The sequence below is a fragment of the Natator depressus genome, chromosome 6 (genome assembly GCF_965152275.1).
Source record: "Natator depressus isolate rNatDep1 chromosome 6, rNatDep2.hap1, whole genome shotgun sequence".
Classification (NCBI taxonomy): domain Eukaryota; kingdom Metazoa; phylum Chordata; order Testudines; family Cheloniidae; genus Natator; species Natator depressus.
Genome location: NC_134239.1, coordinates 71,042,650 through 71,067,070, shown reverse-complemented (window position 1 = coordinate 71,067,070; position 24,421 = coordinate 71,042,650). Strand labels below are relative to the sequence as shown.

The window sequence follows — 24,421 nt, the reverse complement described above, 5'->3', positions numbered from 1 at the left end:
CCTTGCTCATACTGGCTAGCCGTTACACACACCCGGGTAGTTCCACTGATTTCGCGTGTGTCTGTGTACACACGCACGTACACTGGACTTCTTAATTCCGTTTCCTTAAATCATGCAAAGTATCGGTCGTAATTAAAAACACACAAACACACGAATTGCCCAGCGATCGTAACCCGAAAACCAGAGATCAAAGTTGCTTATACGGATGATTCCTTCTCCTTTAGCTCATCAGTGTCATAGAGTTTCGTGCACACACGTAGTGATGAGCTGTACTGGTCCAGCCATGGGAAAGGCACTTTGTAGCCCCCACAACGTTCAGAGAGCGAATATGGTTGAAGGAAAGGGACCGTGAGGATGAAGCTCTCTGTTGTGTTAGCCTTTCAATGAAAAAGCCCATTTTTGGCACCGACTTTATATCCTGCGGTATCTGGCTACGGATTTCTCTTGATTAAGAGCCCCTCTCTTCAGCTGTAAACACCGCTGGGTAGTTGATGGTGGGGGCTGTGGTTTGGGGTAGGGATGGGGGGAGGGGTAAAGGTTTGGAACTGCTGTGGCATCTGGCATGAAAAAATGTTCCGGGAAGCTGTTACATTAAATTGTAAATCGATTTATTGAATGGCAGGTGTTAGCTACAAACAGATGGAGAACATAAAGGCATAAGTAGGCATTTGTATGGAAAAGAAGCCATCGATTTGGAGCCAAAGATTCAATGGTAATCGTTATACCATTTAATAGAAATGTTCTTATTTTATAGGTTAAGCTCTGAATAACAATAGATGAATTGACACACCCACGTGTTGTAACTAAACCCAGCCCGAGTTATACCCCTTGGCACGAGAGAGCTGTTTCAATTGTTAGAATTGTCTTGCCGGATTTATATCTAGACGGATCGCTTTCTTCCAGCGGGCACTTTGGGGGTGCGCTATTTGTACCTATCACGTTATCAGCTAGAGTAGAAGGCACCAGGGCTAGAGTCCTGATAAGCGGATCGAGCCCCAGGTCTGCAGGTGCGAGGTAGGGGAAGCGACAGCCGGTGAAATGCAGTCTAAACTTCCCATTCAGAGGCTGGTCACATCCTCCGTCCGTGTGATATTTACATGCCTTGCTTGCTGTTAGACACAGATCGGAATAAAAAACACAGCAACGCAAGCTGGGATGGCTTTAAAGGGGATAAGTGGCAAGTGTTAAAGGAAAGCTGGCTCCTCTTCTAAGGTTTGCTGTGCTCCCTGCAGCTGCCGGGTCTGCAGGTGCCCTTTGTGCCTCCTTCCCTTGCTGCTGCTGCCTGGTGTCTGCATGCCAGGCTGGGCTGGGCCTTGTTGTCCCAGTTGGCACGTGGCGTGCTTGGCTGGCTCGTGGCAGCTCCCCTGGAGCAGATGAGGCACGCGCCGTCCTCATTACAATGAGAATGGACAGAATGGAGGAGCCATGTGGTAGCAACAGTTTGCAAATCTCCCCTCCTTCTGTGCAAATCAGGAAACATTTCCAAACATTTGTACCCCAAATCGACCACATTAACACCCCTCGGAGCTGCTCTCCCCAGAGACATGCTCTGTGCTATGGACATTTAGACTGAAACAAAACAAGCAAGTGAGACTTTTCCCCCCGTCCCTCGGTGTATGTCAGCACTGAATAGATGTGTAACTTTCTAACTAAGGGGTTTAAAAGCCATTAGGGAATCCGGCTCACAAAGTTAATCTGTGCACATGGAACCTGGTGTGTGAGCACTGAATAGATGGGCAACTTTCTAACTTAGGGTTTAAAAAGAGATCAGGAGAGCCAAACCACAAAATGAATCCGTGCATAGGAGAAAGAGGGACGGTTACCAATAAAAACATTCAAGGTACATGACAAAATCTAATCTTCATAGGGAGGGGGTGCTGTATTAGATCATTATGACTAATTTGATTAACCACTGCTGAAAGAGGCTGCTTGGAAATAGTTTATTCCTTCAGATGTTGCAGAAACCTACAAATGTAAACCTACAAAAATGGTATTTACACAAGTTATTAGAAAAGTATACTCTGTGCACCTGTTTACATCATTTACCTGTATAACCTTAACAGTCTGTCTGCCTCACTGCTTACTCACTAATCGACCTGCCTCTAATTACCCAGGTGAAACAGAAATAAATTATTGTAGGAAATAAATGTTAAGTAGATTTCTAAATTTCAAAAAAAAAATTTTTTTTTAAATGTAACTGTTACATGGAAAGATTTTACAGTTCTGGCAGGAGATCGTCATGTGCTACTTATCCATTATTTAGAGAAAATGTTGTACTAGTTTAGATAGCAAGTAATTCAATTTAGGCAAGGAAAAGTATGTATTAGTCTGACTCTGACTTTTTCCATGGATAACCCCCACTTTCTTTGGGAAGAGATTAAAAATACTAACGATGTGTTAATTTATGTACGGTCTGGTACTTTGGGTTAGCACTTTTCACCTTTGGAGAGCTGGGTTCAGAAGCCTAGTACGAGTGAAAAAGAGTTTGGTCTAAAACTAGTCCCAGACTGAGCACATCAGAAATAAACACACAATTTTTGTATAGTTTTTTCTCAGGAGATTCGGAGGACTGGCGGAGCATCAATGTTGCAAATCAGATATGTAATGCAATGCCAGATTTTGCCTTCGGTTACACCTGTGCACCTTCTTTTGCAACAGCTGGGTTTGGCTCTCGTCAGAGACTGGATACTGAACTAGATAGACCACTGATCTGGTATGGCACTTCCTATGTTCCTAGAGGGAACTTCAATAAAATCCATGAGGTTGCAGAGGGGTAACCAAGGGCAGAATGTGTCCCTGGAAGCATTTTCCAACCACATTCTGCTAGGGTTAACCACTCCCTTTCCCCCATGCAATCTCATTGAGCTCAATGATGTACGTATTGGCGGTACAACAGGGCAGAACGTGGTTCTAAGTGAGGACGTTTGCAAAGCACTTGCCACTAGGCAGGTTCCTGGATCAAGACAGTGGTTTTAGCCCTGCACTCTCATAAGCATTAAATCTGCTCAAACATGGTGAAAAATGTGGAAAGCCTACATCCCCAGCGTACAGTGAAGTGGAGCAGTTGGACCTCTGGATTCAGTTGTGCCTTTTTTCTTAAAATGTGTGGTACCATAGAGTATCAAGGTTTAAGCAGCACGTTGTTTATTTCTGTATGGAATACTGGTCAATATTGTTGACACACTCAAAGTCGCACTGAGATTCAAGCAGCCCACGTGAGATATGACATAATTAATCTAAAGTTTGGTAGTCCGGCATATATAATAAAGAAGATTATGGCAGCACAATACGAATTTTGGTGGCCCACATAATCTGCAGTGAGAGTTTGGGGCAATGAAGGTTAGTAAACAATGTCTAGTCTAATACTGCTCTTACTTTCCACCTTTTATGTCATTTTTCCACTTCTTTTTCAGTTTCTCTCTCTCTCTCTTTTCTTCCGCTCCTTCCCCTCTCTTGTCTGTCCCTCTCCTCTTCTTTTTCCCGATGGATCTCCCAAGCTAGTCCAGTAGATGAAGAAGAGACAATGCTCATGAAACTAACTTGGATAATCATACTATTCAATATACTTATACCAGTTTCTCTGAAAATTAGCAAAGGAAAAATGCAGCCTTGGAATTCAAATTGTCTCTCCATCTCATGCCAGAAGCAAATTCTGATGGGTCATGCATCCTAGAAAAGCAAAGACAAAACAAGCTCTTATCATGGCTACCCTAACCCTACCTGGTTATAACAGTACACGTTGGTGATATCACAAATTCGTCGGGTTTTGTTTTTCAAAATAATAAAAGGCCTTGCCCCATATTAATTATTGTTTTGTCAATTTTGGCTCAGAGGTTAAAAAAATCACCGGAAACCCCGAGATAATTATAAAGTATATAGCCAAAAACAAATAATACTGACCGGGTAATTCAGAATACTGGTACTGAGAAACATAATTTCTCACATCTAGGGCAGTGGTGTGAATTCTGCTGAGTGATCACAATGAAGAGGCCAGTAGTAGCCGGTGCCCAATAGTGACCAGAAGCTGTTTTTAATGGTTATTCACTGACCTATGTGAAATGAGTTGCTGAAAGAGTCTACGTTACATAACACACCGAATCAGTTGGCATCATTGTCAGAGTCAGCACTGTACTACTGAAATGCCTCTTAAACCCTCAACACAGGGCTTAAACTGGACTTAAATGATGCACAGGCCTTAAGCTTCCCTCAAAACAGAGGTGAATTTCCCCCAGAGAGAGAGAGAGAGAGAGAGAGAAGGGGGAGATGGAAACTGAACACAAAGATCCTTGGGGATGAGAAGGGCAGCCTGGGTAAAATTACATTAAGTTTCTCTCCCATTACTATGATTACTTGTTCTGTGAATAGAAAATTTGAGCAGTCTGGTACCTTTCACCAGTACTAGATTATTTAAAAGAACAACAATAATTGTTTTGTAGGGTAAATGCATTTGGCCTGGCAACTAATATGCCAAGTTTGAACTTCATCTGATATAAAATGGCAGCTACTAAACTTTTAAAAGTATAGCATTAGTGAACAGTGCTCTAAAACGGTGAATAGCTGAACATGCTGGATGCTGGAGCAGGACGTTAAAGACTGGTTACTCCGCCGAGCTTTAAAAATAATTAACGGTTGTACTTAGAAAGTTTTTTATATAGTGCCTGTCACAGAAGGATCTAAACGGTAAATTTAATCCGACTGGCTCCACTGGGATTTAATAGTTTACAAAACATTATATCCTTACGTAAACATCTACCCATGTATTGTGTAAATAACAAGCCAATTATGAAAATTAGTAAAAATAATGTGCATAACGTAGTTTCCTATATGCGTTGTAGCTATTTAGCAAAGTAAACATATCTGGCATTTCAAAGGGCTTTCCCCTCACCATATTAAATGGCTCCAATTTCTTTACATAAAAACAGTGTCTGCAAAAATCTTTTTTTTTTTTTAAATTAAGGCCTCGAGCCTACAAACACTTACCGCATAATTAACTTCAGTGGGACTTCTGCTTAAAATCAAGCACGAGTGTAATTATTTTGGAGGGAGGGATAGGAACTTCGATTTTTTTTTTAATAAATAAATACATTTGGGAGATGAACAGAAATCCAAAATCCCTTCTTATCCATTTGCCTAGTCTCGAGCTTTTTAAGGGCTTGAGCAATAGATTGGAGAAAGTGAGGGAAGAATAATCCACCTGAGATGAAAAATGGCATTCAACGACCAAAGTTATAAACGTCTGAAATCAGAGTTTCTAAAAAGCGGAGACCAACCTATAAGGGTGCTACGAAAGATACCGTATAATGCAGTCTAAAATGACTTAAGAATGCGTGTTAATAGGTATGCAGAAGACAAACAATTAGATAAAACTCTGCTTCTCACCTGCACTCTGTAAACTTTTAGTCCCAGCTGCTCGATACTATTAATGCAGCTTTTTTATCTAAACTTTTTTGTCAACACGCAGCAGGTGGTCTATTATATTTCGCATTTATTATTTTATTACAACCTCGTTTATGGCTGCAATCACAATAATCCCTGGCGTTTAGGGAGGATTTTACATCTGTTTTGTACCAAACAGGATTCCTGAAAATATTTATTTTGTGGGGACACTGGGGAAATATGAGCAATTCCAGTTTCTGACAGTTGGAGAGAAATGAGGGAAAGGTTTGAAACTAAAAACAGTGGCGCGCGCTAAGTAGGTAAAGACAGACCAGTTACATTTCAGGGGACTGGAAAGTACACTCCCATCACAATATTTTGATCAATGCAGGGAAGCTGATGCCTAAAGCATTCAGATTCAATGTGAAATTCTATTGGCAAAGGTGCACGTTGGGAGGATTTCAGGGAGCTTTGGCGGGGCTGTGAAAAGAAGAGATCAGCTTGTCTTGCTTTAACCTACATTAGCTCAGAAGAATAGACCGAGTCCATATGGTAGATGCTGCCTGTGGATCTTCAGCACCAATGCGATGCCCTGTTCCTACACGCCGTCCTGCTTGTGCCAGATGGTGCCTGGGCCAAGTGGCCATGCGTGGGGTGGCTCTGGTTAGCCTAATAAACCTCCAATACAAGTCAAAAATCAAAACACACACATACTAACATCTGCTAGAGCCTGCAGTACCCAGCTAGCCTTTCAATAGTGAATTAAAGAGCCCCACAGCCCTTCTGTTCCCCTAGGTTAGGCACTCATTACCATTTATCAAGCACTGATGTTATCTGGCCTCTCATTTTATTTAGTACCGAAGCTATTAGCATCAGATTTGATTTTGACAGTTGAAGCTGCTGCTGGCGAAGCGGAGCGCTGCTGGTCAGAGCGCTGCAGAATTCCGCGTTCATCAGGCGCCGGCACATTCCTCCTTCCGAGTTGTTTACTAGGCAATTTCATCCGGAGAGACAAAGGCTTGCCTTCTTGCAGCCCCTCTTATGTGCCTATGTAAGATACCTGGTATATATCTCATCACAAATACGTCCTCCCTTTGCTTTGAGGTGCCTGATCAAACACCCTCCTGTAATCCTTGCACCATACCATAGCCAGAGAGTCCTTAGAGGATTAGAGTGTACACAAGGGGTTAAGGACAAAAAGGGAGAAAGTCGGTCTATAGTTCGCTCAAGCTGTAGGAGAAAGCAGCAGCTGGACCACGCTCGACTGGGGACGAGAAGAGAACAACAGTCTTAGATGCTACAGGTGCATGTAAAGCGGCTCCACTCCTGCAGGGCTAGTCCTTCTACTCGGGGATGTTTGCGCTGAATCATTCCGGCCTTAATTCAAGATTCGAATTTCAGCGTGTCTTTATTTTCAGTAGCCGAATCGAAACGCAGCAGAAGTTTACGCCCGTTTTTGAGGCGAGCAATTTTTCAGCACCCACCTGGATGCCGGAATTACAAATGCAGTTCTGTCCATTCAAGGCAATTCAGCAACTCTCGGTTGCAGCTGGGCACGTCTAAATTGACGATTTGCCCCCTCCTACACTGAAGATTTGTAATGTAGCAGTGATATTTCTTCACAAAAGTTCTATCCGCCCGCTCCCCGACGTTTGCTGTTCCGAGTCCCAAAGCTCTTCTAAAAACAAGTGACTTGATGGAAATCTAAGAATGAGGTTAAATGATCATCTCAGTTTAGGTCGTATTCGCACATCTATGTATCGGTTTCCTCGCATCAAAATAAGCGAGGTTCCGAGCTTTTCAGAGAGAGTGGATTTGGGAGTTCGAGTTGTATTGAAACAACTTTGTGTAAAAGTGTATCACCGATGGATAGAACATTTTTCAAATGATTGGACCAACTGGTTGTTATACAGGTGATCTGCAGCAGAAAGGGTTATAGCCTTATGAGCTAGGCCGCGGTGTAAAGGTGGCAAGACCTCATTATCATACAGCTGAAGGTTTATCTTCCCCCAACCCCCCTCCTTTTAACAAGCTGAAATAAAAAGCCACATGAAAGGCCCTCTCTGTGCTTGGCTTTAATGAGGGACACGCGACCCAACAATAAGCACACATTGCAATCAGGCGGCTTTACTGGCACAAGCCAGCCTTACAACTAGCAGGGTACACGCTTAGACCAAGAATAGCCACTAAAAATCCGTTTTACAAACTCTATAATGATTTGCTGGGTTTGTCCCCAAAATAATCCAAGTCGATCTTACAGTTTCCCAGTTCCAGTTTGATTTAACTTTCCCTGAAGGTCTCCCTCACCTGAGTTTATCTTGTCAACATGGATGTGGCCGTGGGCAAACGGATTGCAGGCTTTTGAAGCAAAATGGCTTGCTTGGTTTTGTAACCGATTTGCCAGCATTGTGACCTGTTACAGGACCCTCCTTTAAACGGTTAGGCAGAAGTTAAAGACATAACCAAATTGCTCTTGAGAGAGCAAATGAGAATGTGGATGTAGGTTTGTGCTTGTTTTTTTCTGCTCCCTCTCTTGACTGTCTTTAGTGAATTTCCTTCATTGTGATTAAAAATAACTAAAAGAGCGAATTCAGATGCCCAGAGGGCGTCAGCACGTGTACCTCAAGATTAACATGTGTGATCCAGGAGGACAGGGAACGGCAAAATTGCAGGAGTTTATTGCCGTGACAAAACTCTACAGTTTCAATTTCTTATACGCCCGATTTTACTTTTACTTTCTACCTGCTATCACCACAAGTAGGCAAGGCAGGTAACTTCGTCACTAAAGGGCTGTACTGCTTTGTGCAATGATTGTCTCTAGCGATCACCTGTCTCTGGAAGGAATTTGAAGCTGAATGCGACAGCGTAAAATAAAAACCACATTTTTCATATTTTAGAATTCAGTGTTTGGATACTTTTGAAAGCTTATCTCCTTGGAAAAGCGTCTGATTTTCGAGGGACCTCTCCCAGTGTGAGTGCTGTAAATATCTCAACAGATGCTTGGCTTGTTAATAATCAGCTCGACTCCTTGGTGGTCAGTACGGCAGCAGCAGCAGCAGGGAATTAATTCTGGATATGAGGGCTCTCCACAACATTTGGTTCTTTTTCCAGAAAGGAAAGATGGAAAAGGGGGAGGGATCGCCCGTGAGTCTGACTGACAGTTTACATAATGAGCTTGCGAGGACAAGAGGCAACTATATAAAAGAGCTCGAAGGGAAGCAAGTTTTCCATTTACTGAGCGCTGTTAGCTCCGGTGAAGGAGGAGCGGTTCAACACTAAACACTCCCCCTGTGCGTCTCTCACCAAATCCACTCGGCTTTGGAGTTTATAAAGGCGACTAAAGCAATCAGAGTTTGGTCGTTGGCTGCAGGATTAATTCCCAGAGGGGGATGGTTTAAACACCTGGATTATACCTTCCATTTTCTGCTGGTGCTTGGGGAATAATTGGAAGGACAGGGTGTTCTAGGTGAATTGCTGTGACGACTTTTTGTCTCAAGGAAGAAGCATTTTCTTGGTCCAATTGAGGAATACCGGAGGAAAATTAAACCCAATTCCCACTGTGAAGCCTTGAATAACAGGAGGATGGCAGCTTTGCGCATCTTTGGCTTGACGTTTCTGTTAATGATTTTGCAGCAGGTAATCACGCATTGAAAAAAAGGGGGTCCTAAATGTAATTGGGTGATGGAAGCCAGTTGTATGGCAAAACCTGGGGTAAGCGCTGATGTGGCTCTTTTGTATGTCTCCTCTTTGTGCAGAGGGTATCCGGCTCTGGCGTCTTCCAACTGGAGCTGCACGAGTTTGCGAATAGCCAAGGGTCCCTGGCTAGCGGAAAACCCTGTTCGCCGCACTGTAGGACCTTTTTTCGCGTCTGTCTGAAGCATTTTCAGGCCGTGGTCTCTCCGGGTTCCTGTACTTTCGGCAGCATTGTCACCCCAGTCCTGGGAGTAAACTCCTTCAGCGTCAAAGAAACGGAGAGATTTGGAAGCCCCATTAAGTTACCCTTTAACTTCACCTGGCCGGTAAGATCCCACCTTAAACATGATTTAAATTGTATGGAGGGGAGATAAAAGGTTAAACAGAGTGCGCTGTTAATCTATAGTGAACACAAACTACTTTCGTCCTTAGATTTATTTCCATAACTTCCTTTTAAAGAAGAAAGAGATGGAATAACGCATCCAGTCTATAAGGCAGTTAGATGTCAGTATTACTTAAAGGAAGAGAGATGTAAATACTCGCAAGCTGGGAAAATTTGCATTCAACAAAACTAGTGGGGCGGGGGAGGGGTTGAGAGTACCCTTCTGACCATCAAAACAGAAATAAAATGCCCTTGTCAGTGAAAGACAAGAGAAACGTTTTCCCAAGCGATGAAAACAGCTCTAAGGAAGCTCCATTTCATTGACTCGGACAAAGTAATGCTATCTGCAATTAGATTAATTAAAATGTATGTCTCCGACCTGGCAGCGCTACGGTTTCCTGGTTTCACCCAATTGTTTCAGCTGCAAGGAAGACTCTGTGATAGACCAAAACCTTTTCGGATCAATCTAACTCAAGATCTCGCTTGTCTTAAATTCTGTATCTTCCAGTCACTTATGTTTTGTTTCCATTCGCAGGGAACTTTCTCACTGATCATTGAAGCCTGGCATGCTCCTGCAAATTACCTTCCAGAAGGTGAATATGACACTGCACTTAGCAACCACGAGGGGGCGACCGTTTCCTAAAATTCGGTGCTTGTCTGTAAACTAATCCGAAATAGTTAACCTGTCAACGTCACTAGAAAAGTTTTAAAGTAAACTAAATTGACCTTATTGAATTCCGATGTTTATACTATAATCTCGATGCTAGCTTTATCCTACAATCGGGAGCTATGCCCTAAATGATATCCATCAGGTTTGCTTTGATTTTGTCCCCTACCTAATCTCCAACACAATTGCGTTTCCTCCAGTTTATTTTTGGCGTGGGAAAGAAAGGAGCTCTTTGGTGAGAAAACTACAAGGCTGCCAAAAAGTCATGACTGCCTTTTCCTGTATTTTACACCTTTTTCAAATTCCGCCCTTTGGAAAAGGAATAATGGCTTTGGGATGTTTTTCTGACATAGAGGAAAAGGATATTTCAACAGCACAACTGTTCTCACTTTGAAAAGCTTTCTGCAAAGCCTCTTAGGTTCATGGTTAATAATCGTTGATACTGGAGACAATAGCTGCAGTGCTGTTCCTGAACTCCACACTGGTGTGATTTGCATTAGCACATTGTGCCTTTTTTCCCCTATCGCATGCAAACAAATAGCAGAATGCACCGAGCTTCTTTGAAATTGTCAGTCCAGTTATTATCCCTTTATCTGACGTAGACAATAAGTAATGTTTATTTGTTGCTATGAGTAATGCACTGTTTCCGGGCCCGACCCTGGTCCTTATTTCATTTAAATGGAAAAATAGTAATGCTATCACTGGGACCAGGATCGGTGCCATTACATCGAGAAAGTAACATGCATTGTTTAGTTTTTAGAAATCTTTAACATTTTGCTAGTTAGCCGAGGGGGTGTCACTAGCTGCGTTGAGCAGTTTGTGGGTGGCACTGGCTGGGGATCAGAAGGCACTGTGGGATGTAGCACAGAGTCAGGGTAGATCACTGGGATGGCAATGAGCTGCGTTGTGGGATGCAGTGTGGGGGAGCTGGAGGGGCTGTATCTGGCAGCAGCACTGAGCCCGAGCTGTGTGTGTGCCGCAGGCTCCCGCGCCCCGGCCGAGGAGTGGCTGATCAGTCAGGTGGCGATCCAGCGGCCGCTGGCCGTGGGCGAGAACTGGTCCCAGGACGTGCAGAGCAGCTCGCAGACCCAGCTGCGCTTCTCCTACCGGGTGATCTGCAGCGAGCACTACTACGGGGACAGCTGCTCCCGCCTCTGCAAGCGCCGCGACGACCCCTTCGGTCACTACGTGTGCGAGCCGGACGGCAGCCTGGCCTGCCTGCCGGGCTGGACCGGCGAGTACTGCACCGAGCGTAAGTGACACCGCCCGCCGCTAGCCCCCGGGCCCGGTCGCCACCACCCGCCGCTCGGGGCAGGGGGATCCCGGCACGCCGCTCCCCTGCTCTGCCACCGCGCTCCCGTCCAGGAATCCTATCGCCCCCACCTGAAGGGCGGGGCTGTGCGCGGGCAGCCGCGGCCGCCTCGCGCCCGTTGCCGGGCTGCCCATCGGCGGTGGAGCTGAAAGCGGCGCGTGCCAGCGCCTGGGGGCGGGGAAGAGGGTTAGCCCTTGTCCTCGAGCCGAGAGCGCTGCAGGGAGTAAAGGGCGGGCGCGCGTGCCGCGCGCAGCAGAAGCCAACGGGCTGCGAGCTGGGAGCCCGCGGCGCTGCCGTGTGCCGTCGCCACAGGGAGTAGTGGCGTGGCGGCCCTCGCGGGGCGGGGGCGAGCGCGTGGGCCGCCCGTGTCGCCTTCCCCCAACCCTGGGCTCCCCCCCACCCCCCGGAGCCTCCTCCCAGCCGCGTACCCTCTGGGGCCGGTGATTCACCTCCCAGGGCGGCCAACCGCATCCTGCTGAGCGGCTTTGCCAATGCCGGCCCCGCGCACCGGGGAAACCCGCGGGGCGCCCGCAGGCGCCTCTTTCCAGCGGCCAGCCCGCCCCGCTCTCCGCCCTGTCGGGAGTATTGACTGGGGAAGCGGGGTGATCCTGCCAAGCCTCGCTAGCCGCCCCTAACCCAGTCCAGGGAGAGCCTAGTGAAGACAGGTGTAGTTCGCAGACGTGCTAGCAGGGCTAGGAGCTAAAGAGGAGGGTTTCTCTCGCTGCGCTGCCTTGTCTTCACGAGGACTTCCCATCCGGCCCCCGGCCATGCCTGAGCGCTAGCAGCTGGTGAGAACAAACCCTTTTTTCCTAGCTGTAGCCAAGGCCTAACAGGTCCTGTCCCCAACCCCATTTACACAGTTAAATAGTAGAGCTACACCGAGCCCGGCCTCCCACTGACCCCTAAGCTCACAGCCCTGGAAAGAAAAAGACATTCTGCCCAGTGAGGCCTTGCCTACATTGGCTTCCCTCCTCCCCCTCGAAACTTTCAGCTTCTTGGTACTTCTGGTGCAATTCCGCCGGTGGCAGCAATGACGACAGGATACCAGCGTTTTAAGCGCTGTCTCCTCTATATTCTGAGTTGAAATGACAGCAGCTTGCCTATGCTCCTTCTTTCCCCACGGCTACCCCCAGAGGAGAAGCATCAGCGGTAGTGCAATAGTGCCACCCCCTCCTGTTTTTTCTCAAGCTTAGAGAAGCAGGAGGCTCTGTTTGTTGTGTAAATAGAAAAACTAAAGGACACCTCTGTTCATAGCAAATGCTTGGTTTCTCTGGTTCACTTCTTCCTGCTCCAAAGATGTCTGTGATCTGAATTTTTAAATTAAAGTTTTAAAGTGTGTTGTAGGTTTCAAGATTTTTTTTTTTACTTTTTTAAAAGTGTAAACTATACTGCCAGATGTATTTAAACCTTTGGGGTTGTTGCTGTTTTTTTTTTTATAGCCATCTGTCTGGCTGGCTGTACTGAGCAAAATGGATACTGCAACAAGCCAGGAGAATGCATGTGAGTAGATGATGATCTCAACCTGAACTTGACAGCAACTTTAACCTTTTATTGTAATTAATGTTTTAATTTTTTTTTCTAGCTGTCGCCCTGGTTGGCAAGGCCGTTATTGTGATGAGTGCATTCCTCATATAGGCTGCCGCCACGGGACTTGTAAAACACAGTGGCAATGTATATGTGATGAAGGCTGGGGTGGCCTCTTCTGTGACCAAGGTTAGTTTGTGTATTTCATGGTACTGAGCTAAGAAGTGTAAAGGCTTGTCTACAAACATTTAATTCGCTGCAAGCTGAGGAGTGATTCTACCCCCGACCCCCTCCCGGCCGGTTCGCAGACTAACTTTTTCAAAGGATTAGAGCAGAGTGCTCTAACCAACTGTTAATGTGCCTCAGCAGGGTGCATATGGACAGTTACTCCACAGCAGGTTAGCTAGTGCAGGATAGATTCACACCCTACCTTGCCTTGAACTAATTGTTCGTGTATTCGAGCCCTAACCCAGAGCATCTGGAGTAAATCTCTTCCAGTGAAATGTCAATAGGCAACAATTTGTTGAACGTCTCTCTCATACTTTATTAATAGTATACATGAAAACATAAATGAACTTTTTTTTGGTAATTGTGGCTTTTTCTTTAAAAACTGGTTGAAATGCTGAATATGCAGTCTTTTTTCTTGTTCAAACAAGAACTGTAAGTTCAGCTATTTATTAGTAGAAATAAAGCAGTTTACTAACTCCAACAGAAGTAAACACCACCATTTGAGCCTTCCTTATTTTTACACATGAGGAAGTAAACTCGTGATGAGTTTGAGGTGTATGAGAAAAATCATAGAACAAGACTGAAAAGCAGAGGTTCTGTTTTAAGGGATACCAGACCATTTTACTTGCTCACCCACTGAATCTCTGAACTTTAGCCAACTGAGTGCGTCCTCAAGGCCATAGTTATATTGTTGAAAATGAGATCATAAACTACGGTTGTGAAACAATGCAAATAGCTGCAGAGATGGTTGTGATACAGTTAGGTTTCTTAAGTGTGATTAAGTAGGAAAAGCAGAATTTTTGTACACGTATCTATTAGCCACCTGCATCCTAATTACTTCATTATGTTTATACCACTTACAAAGATTTCCTACTTGTTTTCTATGGACTTATGTTTTTAACCCCATCTCTCAATTAAAAAAAACCCAAACATGGTATACATTTAGGCAATTTATACCAGTGTCACTCTCAACAACATACATATGGTAAATAAATAAACTCTCTCTTAGGTAGTTTTAAGTCTCTGAGTTTAAAGATTCCCCTTTTTAGGCCCTTCTGCAATATGCCAAAGAGCACACCTATTTAAGGCAAGGCTTATTGTTAAGTTTGTCAAGGCATGTGTTGTCTTTCACAGAATGTATACTTTTCAACTTGATAAGTGCACATCTAAATCCCGTTAAGGCTAATGGGTTTATACACACACAGCGGGGAGAGTATACTAAGGCACTTATACAGTTAAAGTTTTTCCAGGTCTTCCACATTTCAGAGCTTAGATATACTGTGATGGGAGAAATAACAGATTTATTGGTGATTTGGAGAGTTAAGTAATCTGCATTCGTTCTGCGGACAACAAAATGATAGACCTCTTAGCTGAAACTATTTTTTTCCTGTCTAAAACGTCCGTTTTCACTTTTTGTGCTGTCCTATTTTGACAAATGAGTGGGTTCTATTAGGTTGTCAAAATCTCTAACATTTGTCTTTGCAGATCTCAACTACTGCACCCACCATAAGCCATGCAAAAATGGAGCCACTTGTCTGAACACTGGCCAAGGCAGTTACACATGTTCATGCAAACCTGGTTTCACTGGTGTTGACTGTGAACATGAAATCAGTGAGTGTGACAGCAACCCCTGTAGGAATGGTGGTAGTTGCACGGTAAGAGCTAATTTTAAATGGGAAGTCAGTCTGTGAAACAAGCACAAGTATACCTTTTAAAAAATGGCTTGGTAACAACACAATGGGAATCTGATAGTTGACAGGTCCATTACTAAAACTCTGATATCATACTGAACCCTTTCCTGGAAGTGTCAGGGGAGGAAGTTTACTATAGGAAGAGCTGGAGTACTAGTGGCACCTTAGAGACTAACAAATTTATTTGAGCATAAGCTTTCGTGAGCTACAGCTCACTTCATCGGATGCAAGGAAGAGATGTATTGCCTAGATTAAAACTAGTCAACTGAGCCTTAGGGGAGGCTATTATGAAATCCATGCAAGATGCTGGCCCAGTAAGAGAATAGATATCAAAAATAAACTTCCTCAAACCAAAATGCACACAGAAATGCACTAAAACCTTTCTAGCCATCAATAAAGGAGTAAACCTGCATTACACTAGAGGAGTACAATATCATACAATATGAAGCTGATTTATTAAAACTTCTGTACAACAAGCTTATGCATTTTAGAGTGTTCTGCTGTCTAGTGTTTCAATATATTTGCAGAACCATTCACTCGTTAATTTGAAAAAGAACAACAGATCATGGATATCAAATGTGCTCTGTATCTTCTGCCTGAAGCCAGTGCATTAAGCCCCTCTGTTCACCCCCAAAGGCTCACAAGGATCACGCTCAGAAATAGCAGAGGGTTTCATTATGGTTTACAGGTGGGTTTCTTCACAGAGTAGCAAAATCGGTCCTCACCAGAAATGAGCTGCCATGCTTTAGATGAATGAGCAGCTTGCAACTGTTATGAGATACACACAGTGCAGGCCTAAGAGGGCCTAGGGGATCCGATTAAATAAACAGTAGTAAAGTTGTAAGTGTCTTTGTTTAGCTGGCCATTTGGATCCCTGCAGTTGCACCTGTTCTGCTTGACTAATTCAGTGACTACCCCTGCTCTGAACGTGGCTGTGGATAAAAATCAGTTATTTAAAAAAAAAATCTTATATAACTGCATGTTTTTAAAAATGCATGTTGTGTTTATATAAATGCTTTTTGAGGAAAAAACCTATCTAAAGATCATTTTAATTAGGATACATTATAGCTCAAAGATATATCTCATCATGGAATAGGGATTATTAATTTTATAGTATAAGACAATATGTTCATGTAATGTTTAAGAAAAGTGTTGTAAATTAGTCCCAATAGTTCAGGGACCCAATCTTATGGGGTTCCAGGGGCCTCTGTATAGATTATTTAGGTTAATCTTTCTGTCTACCCACTTGGACTCAGTGCTCAGTCTAGAAGATACCATCAGAGATGCTTAGTTTTGCAGTTCTCAAACTGTGGATCTGTGTCTCCAGAGATAACATGCTTGTTAACAGCAAAAAAGTTTTTAAATAAATATACAGAGGAGAGAAATAACAGACCTCAATCCTATTGTCCCTCTGCAAATTTGTGTACACCGAGTCAATCCCTTACCTCTCTCTAAAAGTGCAAAGTTTCAGAAAGTTCAATGAATAGAAGATTGTTGGGGGCAGAATAGATCTGGACAAGGAGAAGAAGTCTGGAGATAAATGTGGGAAGGGAGGCACAAGCAGTAGAAACAAAAGTGAAACTGTCTGAGCAGCATATTCCATAAATCTTGAAGTCTTTCTGAGTGTAGCCCTCATTGATTTGAGTTCTACCATACTATTCTCTCACTAGAAGGGAAAACCTATAATGGCAGCAGGCCATAAAAGAGACCCAGTTTGGGAATAAAAACCATTCAAGAAATATATGTTTGATGATGATGATTTAAAGAAAGTCACACCAGTGAACTGGTGGAAGTCACTTAAGCACTTGGGTTCAGAGACTGTTGAAGTGATATCTCACTTTTAACAGCAGTAGCTTCTTCTGCCAGTGTAGAAAGAATATTTTCTTCCTTTGAACTAATTCATTCCAAATTGAGAAATCGTCTGGGACCTGAAAAAGCAGGAAAGCTTGTTTTTCTTTTCCAAATTATGAACAAATAGGAAAATGAAGGTGAAGACGACTGAGTTAGCTGCAGAAGCCAGTATTTTAAGTTTATCATGTTGACCTGGCTGACATAGTAGATTTAATCTATATATATATTTCATTTAACTATTTTAGTTAAAAACAATTTTAACAAAAACAAACCTGATTTTTAAAAACTTGGATGTTTAACTAAATTCAAAAATTCATATGTTTGTTTTGTTAAAATATTATATGTTTGCTGTTGAAGAAGAAAATCCAGAATACATAACGTTGTTTAGTTAAATAAAACAATTTAAATGTCTGGTGATGTTCTCCTCGTAATACAGCATGGCAAGAAAATCCTCCAAATATTAATGATAATTTACCTCCCAAAGACTTCATAAATATCTGCTTCAATTACCTTTGGTAAATGAAATAACCAACCAATCATTCATTTTCTGATATAGCTGTAAAACTAACCTTAATAGTTTTCAAAACAAATCACTTCAAAAATGTATAGTGTGTACCTTCTAAAAATGAAATCTACATCTATCTCCAAGTTGTAAAGAATATGTATTAAGGTTATAACAACCAACAAGAATGCACATTTATGTAGAAATCCACGATTAAATCGAGCCTTCCTGATTAGTGATTTAAATCAATTTATTTAAATCAATTCCACCCTGCTGTCTAGTGACTTAATCCCTCTGAGTCCCATCTGCATTTTTTTCCTATAAATGCTTCACTGGCTGCAGAGAACAATACATTCCCATCAGGTAGAGGAGGAGGGATGGAAGAAAGTTTGCTGTTGATCAACAGAGGATACCTGAGAATAACTGCCTTTGAATAGAGTCAAATAGCAAAAGTCCAATGTTAAATTTTTAATTTTGCAGGATATGGAGAATGGTTACCATTGCCTATGCCCTCCTGGATACTATGGTGCTCACTGTGAGCACAGTGCTTTGACTTGTGTTGACTCACCTTGTTTTAATGGTGGCACATGCTTGGAAAAGGACCAAGGGGCCAGCTATACTTGCCGTTGCCCTCTCGGCTTTACAGGATCTAACTGTGAAAAGAAAGTGGACAAATGCACAAGCAACCCTTGTGCAAATGGTAAGTCTTCCCATCAGAAGATCCTGTCTATCTCTGGATCCTTCACACTTTCAGTGCTAAAGTGATGGAAATCTTTAATTTGATCTCTAATCCTTCCTCGGTGCTATCAGCCTACCCTTTCCATTATATATTCACTTCCTACCCTGGCCTCTCAGTAGGAACCGACATTGTTATGTTGTACATAAATTACCAGTGCATTAGAGATTGCAGGAGATTTATCAAGGGAAGGAGGAAAGGGGAGAAGTATGCAGACTAAATTAAACTACCTATATATTAAAGGGACAAGGAGAGTGAGGTAATATCTTGTATTGGACCAACTTCTTTTGGTGAGAGATTTCGTCACCCACCTTTTCTCTCTATTATCCTGGGACCAATGTGGCTACAACAACATTGCATACATTATATTAAAGGGACATGATTATAAATCACAGTAGCTTGATTAGGCACCTTGTAGAGCTTTAAAAAAATGCATGTTGTGTTTATATAAAACTCTTTCCCACCTGTTGCAGTAATATGAATTTCTTACAGAGGAAGTGACTTAGTGTTCAGGATTAAGTCCATTGCTGACTAAACTTTTTATTGTATTTTTTTCCAGGTGGTCATTGCTTTGATTTGGGTCAACTCCGTGTGTGTCGCTGCCGCACTGGTTTCTCTGGTCAGAAGTGTGAGATAAACATCAACGAGTGTGCCAGGAATCCATGTTCCAATGGGGGCTCTTGTCATGACCTGATCAATGACTATACCTGCACCTGCTTGCCAGGCTACACTGGTAGGAACTGTGACATTAAAACCAGAGATGAATGTGCCTCTGGGCCATGCCAGAATGGGGCCACGTGCTACGGTGGACTTTATAATGCTAACTTTCTTTGCAACTGTCCTTATGGCTTCATGGGCAGCCGTTGTGAGTTCCCGGTTTATACAGTGCCCGTTCCATATCCTCCTAAACCAGTTCCCTGGATAGCTATATCCATGGGTGTGGGACTGGTGGCTTTGCTTGTATTATTCTGCATGATAGCTATGGTCATCAGACAGATGCGGAGGCACCCAGAACAGGACTTGGAGACAATGAACAATCTGTCTGATTTCCAGAAGGACAACCTTATTCCAGCTTCCCAGCTCAAAAACACCAATAAAAATAAAGACTTAGAGGTGGACTGTGGGCTGGAAAAATCAAACTACAAACCTAAGAACCATATACTGGACTATAACCTGGTAAAGGATCTGACCAGCAGAGGGACACAGGAAGATAAATATTATAAAAGTGAAAAGTGTTTAGGAGAGAAGCCTCCCCTCCGATTATACAGGTAAGAGTGCAGTTTTCCCTGGCTGTTGTTAAGCTGCATCTGTCCAAGGTGCATATGAGAGAAAAGGCAGTTTTTTCATTCAGGGAGCAGAAGTAGGGGGGAAAAAATAGATAGGTGGGGAATCTTCAGGTTGGAGTATGAGTTTCACTGTGCATGGGAATCTTTAACTGTGCCTGTCGATTAAACTCTGTTTCTGCCCAGGATGTGGCCAGCATTTGTAATGGAGTGGATTGCAGTCAGTCCACTCGTGAAAATAAGTAGTTTCTTTCCTTCCCAACTAAATGGTGGAGAGATAAGAACAGATCTTTGCTTTATTAAGATCTCAATATAGATTAGGCCAACCCTCCCAAGAACATCCTGTTTTGTGGGTGTGGGGAGGTTGGAATAAGAATAGAGGTATTCTAGCCAAAGGGAAAAAAAGATGGGTTTCCACTGGTTCAGTCTTTTGATATATGTACAGATCTCTCACTTGTGATTTCACATGTAATTTAAGTGCTGCATTGTAATGCTGACATTGCAGGAAATGAAAAGGGACAGGAGATGGAGCTGAGTAGTAAATTATTAGGGCACGGTGGAAGTGTAGCAGGACAGTACTGAATCGTCTTTTCAATTGTAACCTCCTATTCACTGTAGAGAACACTTTGATTCAGGGTATTACCTCATCTTTTTACCCATCTTGCCCTTCCCATTCATCCTCTACCTTCCTATTTCTCCTGTGGATATTTCTAGAAGACTTTTATAAGGGATTTTATTATCTTCAGAGTCCTTAGATTTTTACTTTGTCTCTGTGTCTCCCTTAGTGAAAAGCCAGAATGTAGAATATCAGCAATATGCTCTCCGAGAGATTCTATGTACCAGTCTGTCTTTGTGATAACAGAGGAGCGGAACGAGTGCGTCATAGCCACAGAGGTAAGTGCACAGTTCCCTAAGATCCTATCTAGGCAGTCATTGATTCAGAGTGACAGGGCAAGTCATACTTCAGAACTGAAGTCTGAGAGGGTGGCAGTTGTATTGCAGGGATTTCAAGCATGCTCTGGTTTTCATCTATACTATGATCAAAGGCTATGATGGGTGGTCCATCAGTGGTACATGGAACTCTTTCTGGTGGCCCACAGGAGCACCAGAACAAACAGAAAATCCAGAAGGGAGATATGGGAGGTAATCTCCTAACTTATTTTTTTCAGAGGTGCTGAGCTCAGAAGTGAAGTCAATTGGAGCTGAGGGTGCCCAGCACTACTGAAAATCAGATCATAAAAGTTTAATGAGTGGAGGTAGTGGGGCAGTGGTAAATAAGATTCTTATATATATGGTCCACAAAATGAAAAAGTGATAAATCCTAGGATATAGATATAAAGCTAGGAAAGTCCCTCCAACAGCAAGAGGACATAAGAGAATAATCCATGGGTGGTATCTGTTCTATGGGAACACAAATATAGCCATGGAGTTCCGTTAATAGATGTAAGATAGCTGAATAAGCACCAGGAAGAGTACTGTGAGGCCTGGTCTACAGTACCGCTTAAGTCAATGTAAGTCATGTCACTCGGGTGTGGAAAAAGCACCCCCCTGGGCGACGTAGCTTACATCAACCTAATGCGCTGTCTACACGGCACTATGTCAACAGGAAGACGCTCTCCCACCGACTTACTTACCTTCCGCCGCTTGAGGAAGTGGAGTACAGCCATCAATGTATCGCATCTTCACAAGACCTGCTAAATTGATGCTATTGCATCAATCGCAGCAGTGCCCGTTTTGCGTGCTAGTGTAGACAAGTCAGGGAAGGGCACTTAAATCCCTTGCCACACAGGATCCCATTACTTGTGTAGATTTTGATGTGTTATCTGAGAGGCCAGGGGACAATACAGAAACGGATCTTTAGAGGAAGAGTTCAGCGTGGGGTAGTGTTGAGAATTTAAACAAAAGCTGTCAAGGAACTGAATATTTATTAAGGAACTAACAACCATTTGGAAAAAGGTCCAATGAGAAGTTAAGGGCAATTTAATGCCAACTGGTGGCTTTCTTATCTGAAGAAATACCTTGAACTGAGTTTGCTCTAGTTCTACTTTTCTGCCTATGTGCCCAGTTTAGTACTGTAGTTTGAGGGCCCAGAGGAGGAGAAATCTGCTGTGGCATTAACACTCAGTACAACAGAATTCTAGCTCCTCTAACATTCCTACTTAAAAGGCAAGCTGAAAAATAGTGGGAATACAAATAAATCAGATAAAATAGAAAGCTTATGGCTAATGGAAGGAATTTTCAAAGGCACATATGGCAGTTAGGTGCCTAATTCCTACTAACAATCAGTGAGAATTAGGCCCTACTTGCTATATGTGCCTTTGAAAATCTCCTCTAATGTTTTCAAACCTGGCTGCCTAAAGTTAAGCTCTTAAATCCATATTTGGCATTTAAATAAAAGTGGTCCGGTTTTCAAGGGTGCTGCTTGATGATTCTTAGCACTTTCAAAAGTCGGACAAATTTGGGTTTGGAAGCCTGACTTTAGGCTTTGAAAACTTGAAAATTTTAACCTAAATTATCTTGCATTCAAACTAGATAATTCACCTGTAGAAAGTGAGGCTAATTGAAATAGGGCAGAGCTGCTAGCTAGTGATTCTCTGACCTGCGGGACAGCCTCAACCCCTGGGTAATGATTATTAAGCTGCAGAAACCTCTGGCTTAAATTAGTTTGATTTGGATGTACTTGGGTTTTTTATTTGCTTGTTTTATTTTAAATCTACAATATTCTACACATGGTGCCTTCTTCTCAATCCTTTTTAAAATTATTTTATTTCCTGACAGGTATAAGACTGAAGGGTCAGTTTGTATGCACCTCAGATTTGGTGATGCCAGGAGATGGACATTTCTGTTGCATTGTTTACAATTCAGAACTGGATTGGACTTTTTTTTAATTATATGCAACTTGCTGCTCTCAGGAGGAGGATGGAACTGGGTGAACTGGACAGACTGTGAATTTACCGAAAGATGCAATACACCTTTTTGGTTTTTAGTGTCCTTGTTTCACATTTGATACAAGGAATTTAATTGGCTATAGAAGAGGGAGGGGGCAGAGGAGAGAAGAATGAAAAATGTTATTTTGACTAGCTTTTTAAATGATATTGAGGCCAGTTCCTCCTGGACAGACCTGTGGCTTTCCAAACTCTAACTCTGAGAGATTCCAGTTGGAGCAGAAGGCACTTGACTATCACTTATATGTGCAGATGTTGCCATGGGAAACACGCATGAAGAAAAAGATACATTGCTATACAGATATTGGATACAGAATAAATAAGATCTCAATTTTTTTCTTAGGTTTAAAAGTGCCTAAAGCATGTCAGAATCTAGGGAGCCCAAACATCGACTTGACTGCTTTCTTTTGCAGTACCTGACCAGTATTGGGCAGGGGTGGTTGACTCTTCCTGCTGCTCATTTATTTACATCTTCTTGTCTCCAGCTGCATTTATTTCAGGCAATTTAACGGGTATGGGAAAGGGGGATACTGAATTTACGTTTCTCTCACTTGGTGTTGCTTTGGAGAACTTTGGACTTGAGCAGTAATTTGGGACACAGTTCCATCCCTGAAATGATAGAGGACTCTTCAACTTTAAACTGCTGAGAAGGGGGTGGTGTAACGAATGATTGTTGGCTCTTTCCCCTTGGTATGTGGAGAGACATAATACCAGCCCTAACTGAAAGCCTTACAAATGCGTTTCAACTCAATCAGCTACTGGACCCTACACATGCTGAGCTGTCTCAGCTCTTTTCATGCCCTTTGCACTACCAATGATTGTGAATAGAAGTGAATTTTTTTCTTCTGACAACTTTTTTTTTTTGGCAAGGACTTGGGATTTTGTGTTATGATTCTGAATCAGGTGCCACCTTCAACTGCAAATAGTCTCAAAGTCCTAGCTGTTACTTTTCAAAGGAGGGGGAGGGGTTTATTTCCCTATTCTTTACTTCCCTGTTGTAGAAACCACCCCTCCTCTCCCTACACACACAGTCCTTTCATCCCTGTTCCACATGCCCAACAGAGAAGCAGCGTCTGAGAGGCCCTCTTTAAGGACAGACTCATAATAGAATTTGAAGGCTCTAAGCTGGTCCTCTTTGTTTCACTCCCACCCGCAGCAACAGGGAAATGGGGAAGCTACTCCTTGAATGCAGAGGTGCAGTTCTGAACTGGTAGGTTCACTGCACATAGACTCATATATATACAGCAATAATATTTGACAGCCAAGTGGAAAGTGCTGTGACATACTGTAGTGATGAGAAAACTGTGAGGTGGGGCGGAATGAGGAAATAAGATCTCATACAAGGCAACCTGGGACTATGCTATCTACTACTGTTCCTGACCTTGTAAATCCTAGTATTGGACTAGACCATCTGCTGCCTTGAACTGTGCAGGCAAGGTCCTGTCCTAATGTCCACTACTGACTTCTGCTCTGACCACAGAGATCATTTTGAAGATGACCTTCAGAAATCAATAATATGGATTTTAGTTTGTCTGTTTGTAGTTTATTTTGAAGTCTAGTATTTCAGTAATTTAAAAAAATCAGAAGCACTGAACTTTCTACGTTTTATAACATTATTTTGTATATAATGTATATTTATAATCAAACCAGAAATGTAAATATGTTTATTACTTCTCATGTAATGTTTTTAATGTGATAAAGTTTGAATTTTATTTTTTTTTTCAAACAATGAAAATACCTTCCTGCTACTATGAAGTTTATGTCGTTTGTCTTTTTACCACTCAGGTTTCATGATCCTATGATATACAGGGTAACTCCTTGTCCCAGAAGCAAGTTTGACTGTCAGCTCTCCACAGCCACCCCAAATTTACATCTTACGCAGACTTGCTATTATCCCACTTGGACTATTAACTGACATCGGAGAGGTTGTACTGTAGTATGGAACTGAACTGACAGAAAAGTTGCTATTGTGCATTAACTCTAAGCGTTTACATCCCCATACAAACTTCTTATGGATTTTATGTGCTTATAAAGTCGTAAAATTAACTTCTTGGTAAGGTTTGCAGTGCACTTATGGGGTAAGAATTAATGAGGATAGGTCAATCTCACATTTCTTTCAAAAACTCCTTGAGTAAAGACCAAATCTTGTCCTCTGCAGTTTATTCTTGCATAGCATCCACAAGTTTGGACATGAAGAATTTATTCCTGCTAGTTCAATTGAGAGTAGGTTT

The 24,421-nt window shown here is 42.7% G+C and overlaps 1 protein-coding gene across 1 annotated transcript; it reads left to right on the top strand.

The window, feature by feature from the left end:
* Positions 1 to 8,616: 8,616 nt before the first annotated feature.
* Positions 8,617 to 23,834, top strand: DLL4 (delta like canonical Notch ligand 4). The gene is made up of 11 exons (XM_074957067.1): positions 8,617 to 9,012; positions 9,132 to 9,395; positions 9,987 to 10,044; positions 11,101 to 11,370; positions 12,870 to 12,930; positions 13,013 to 13,143; positions 14,668 to 14,837; positions 17,707 to 17,926; positions 18,522 to 19,230; positions 20,031 to 20,139; positions 22,024 to 23,834. Exons 1-11 carry the CDS (start codon positions 8,959 to 8,961, stop codon positions 22,027 to 22,029), a joined length of 2,052 nt encoding a protein of 683 aa, XP_074813168.1. The 5' UTR covers positions 8,617 to 8,958; the 3' UTR covers positions 22,030 to 23,834.
* The last annotated feature ends 587 nt before the right edge of the window (positions 23,835 to 24,421 follow it).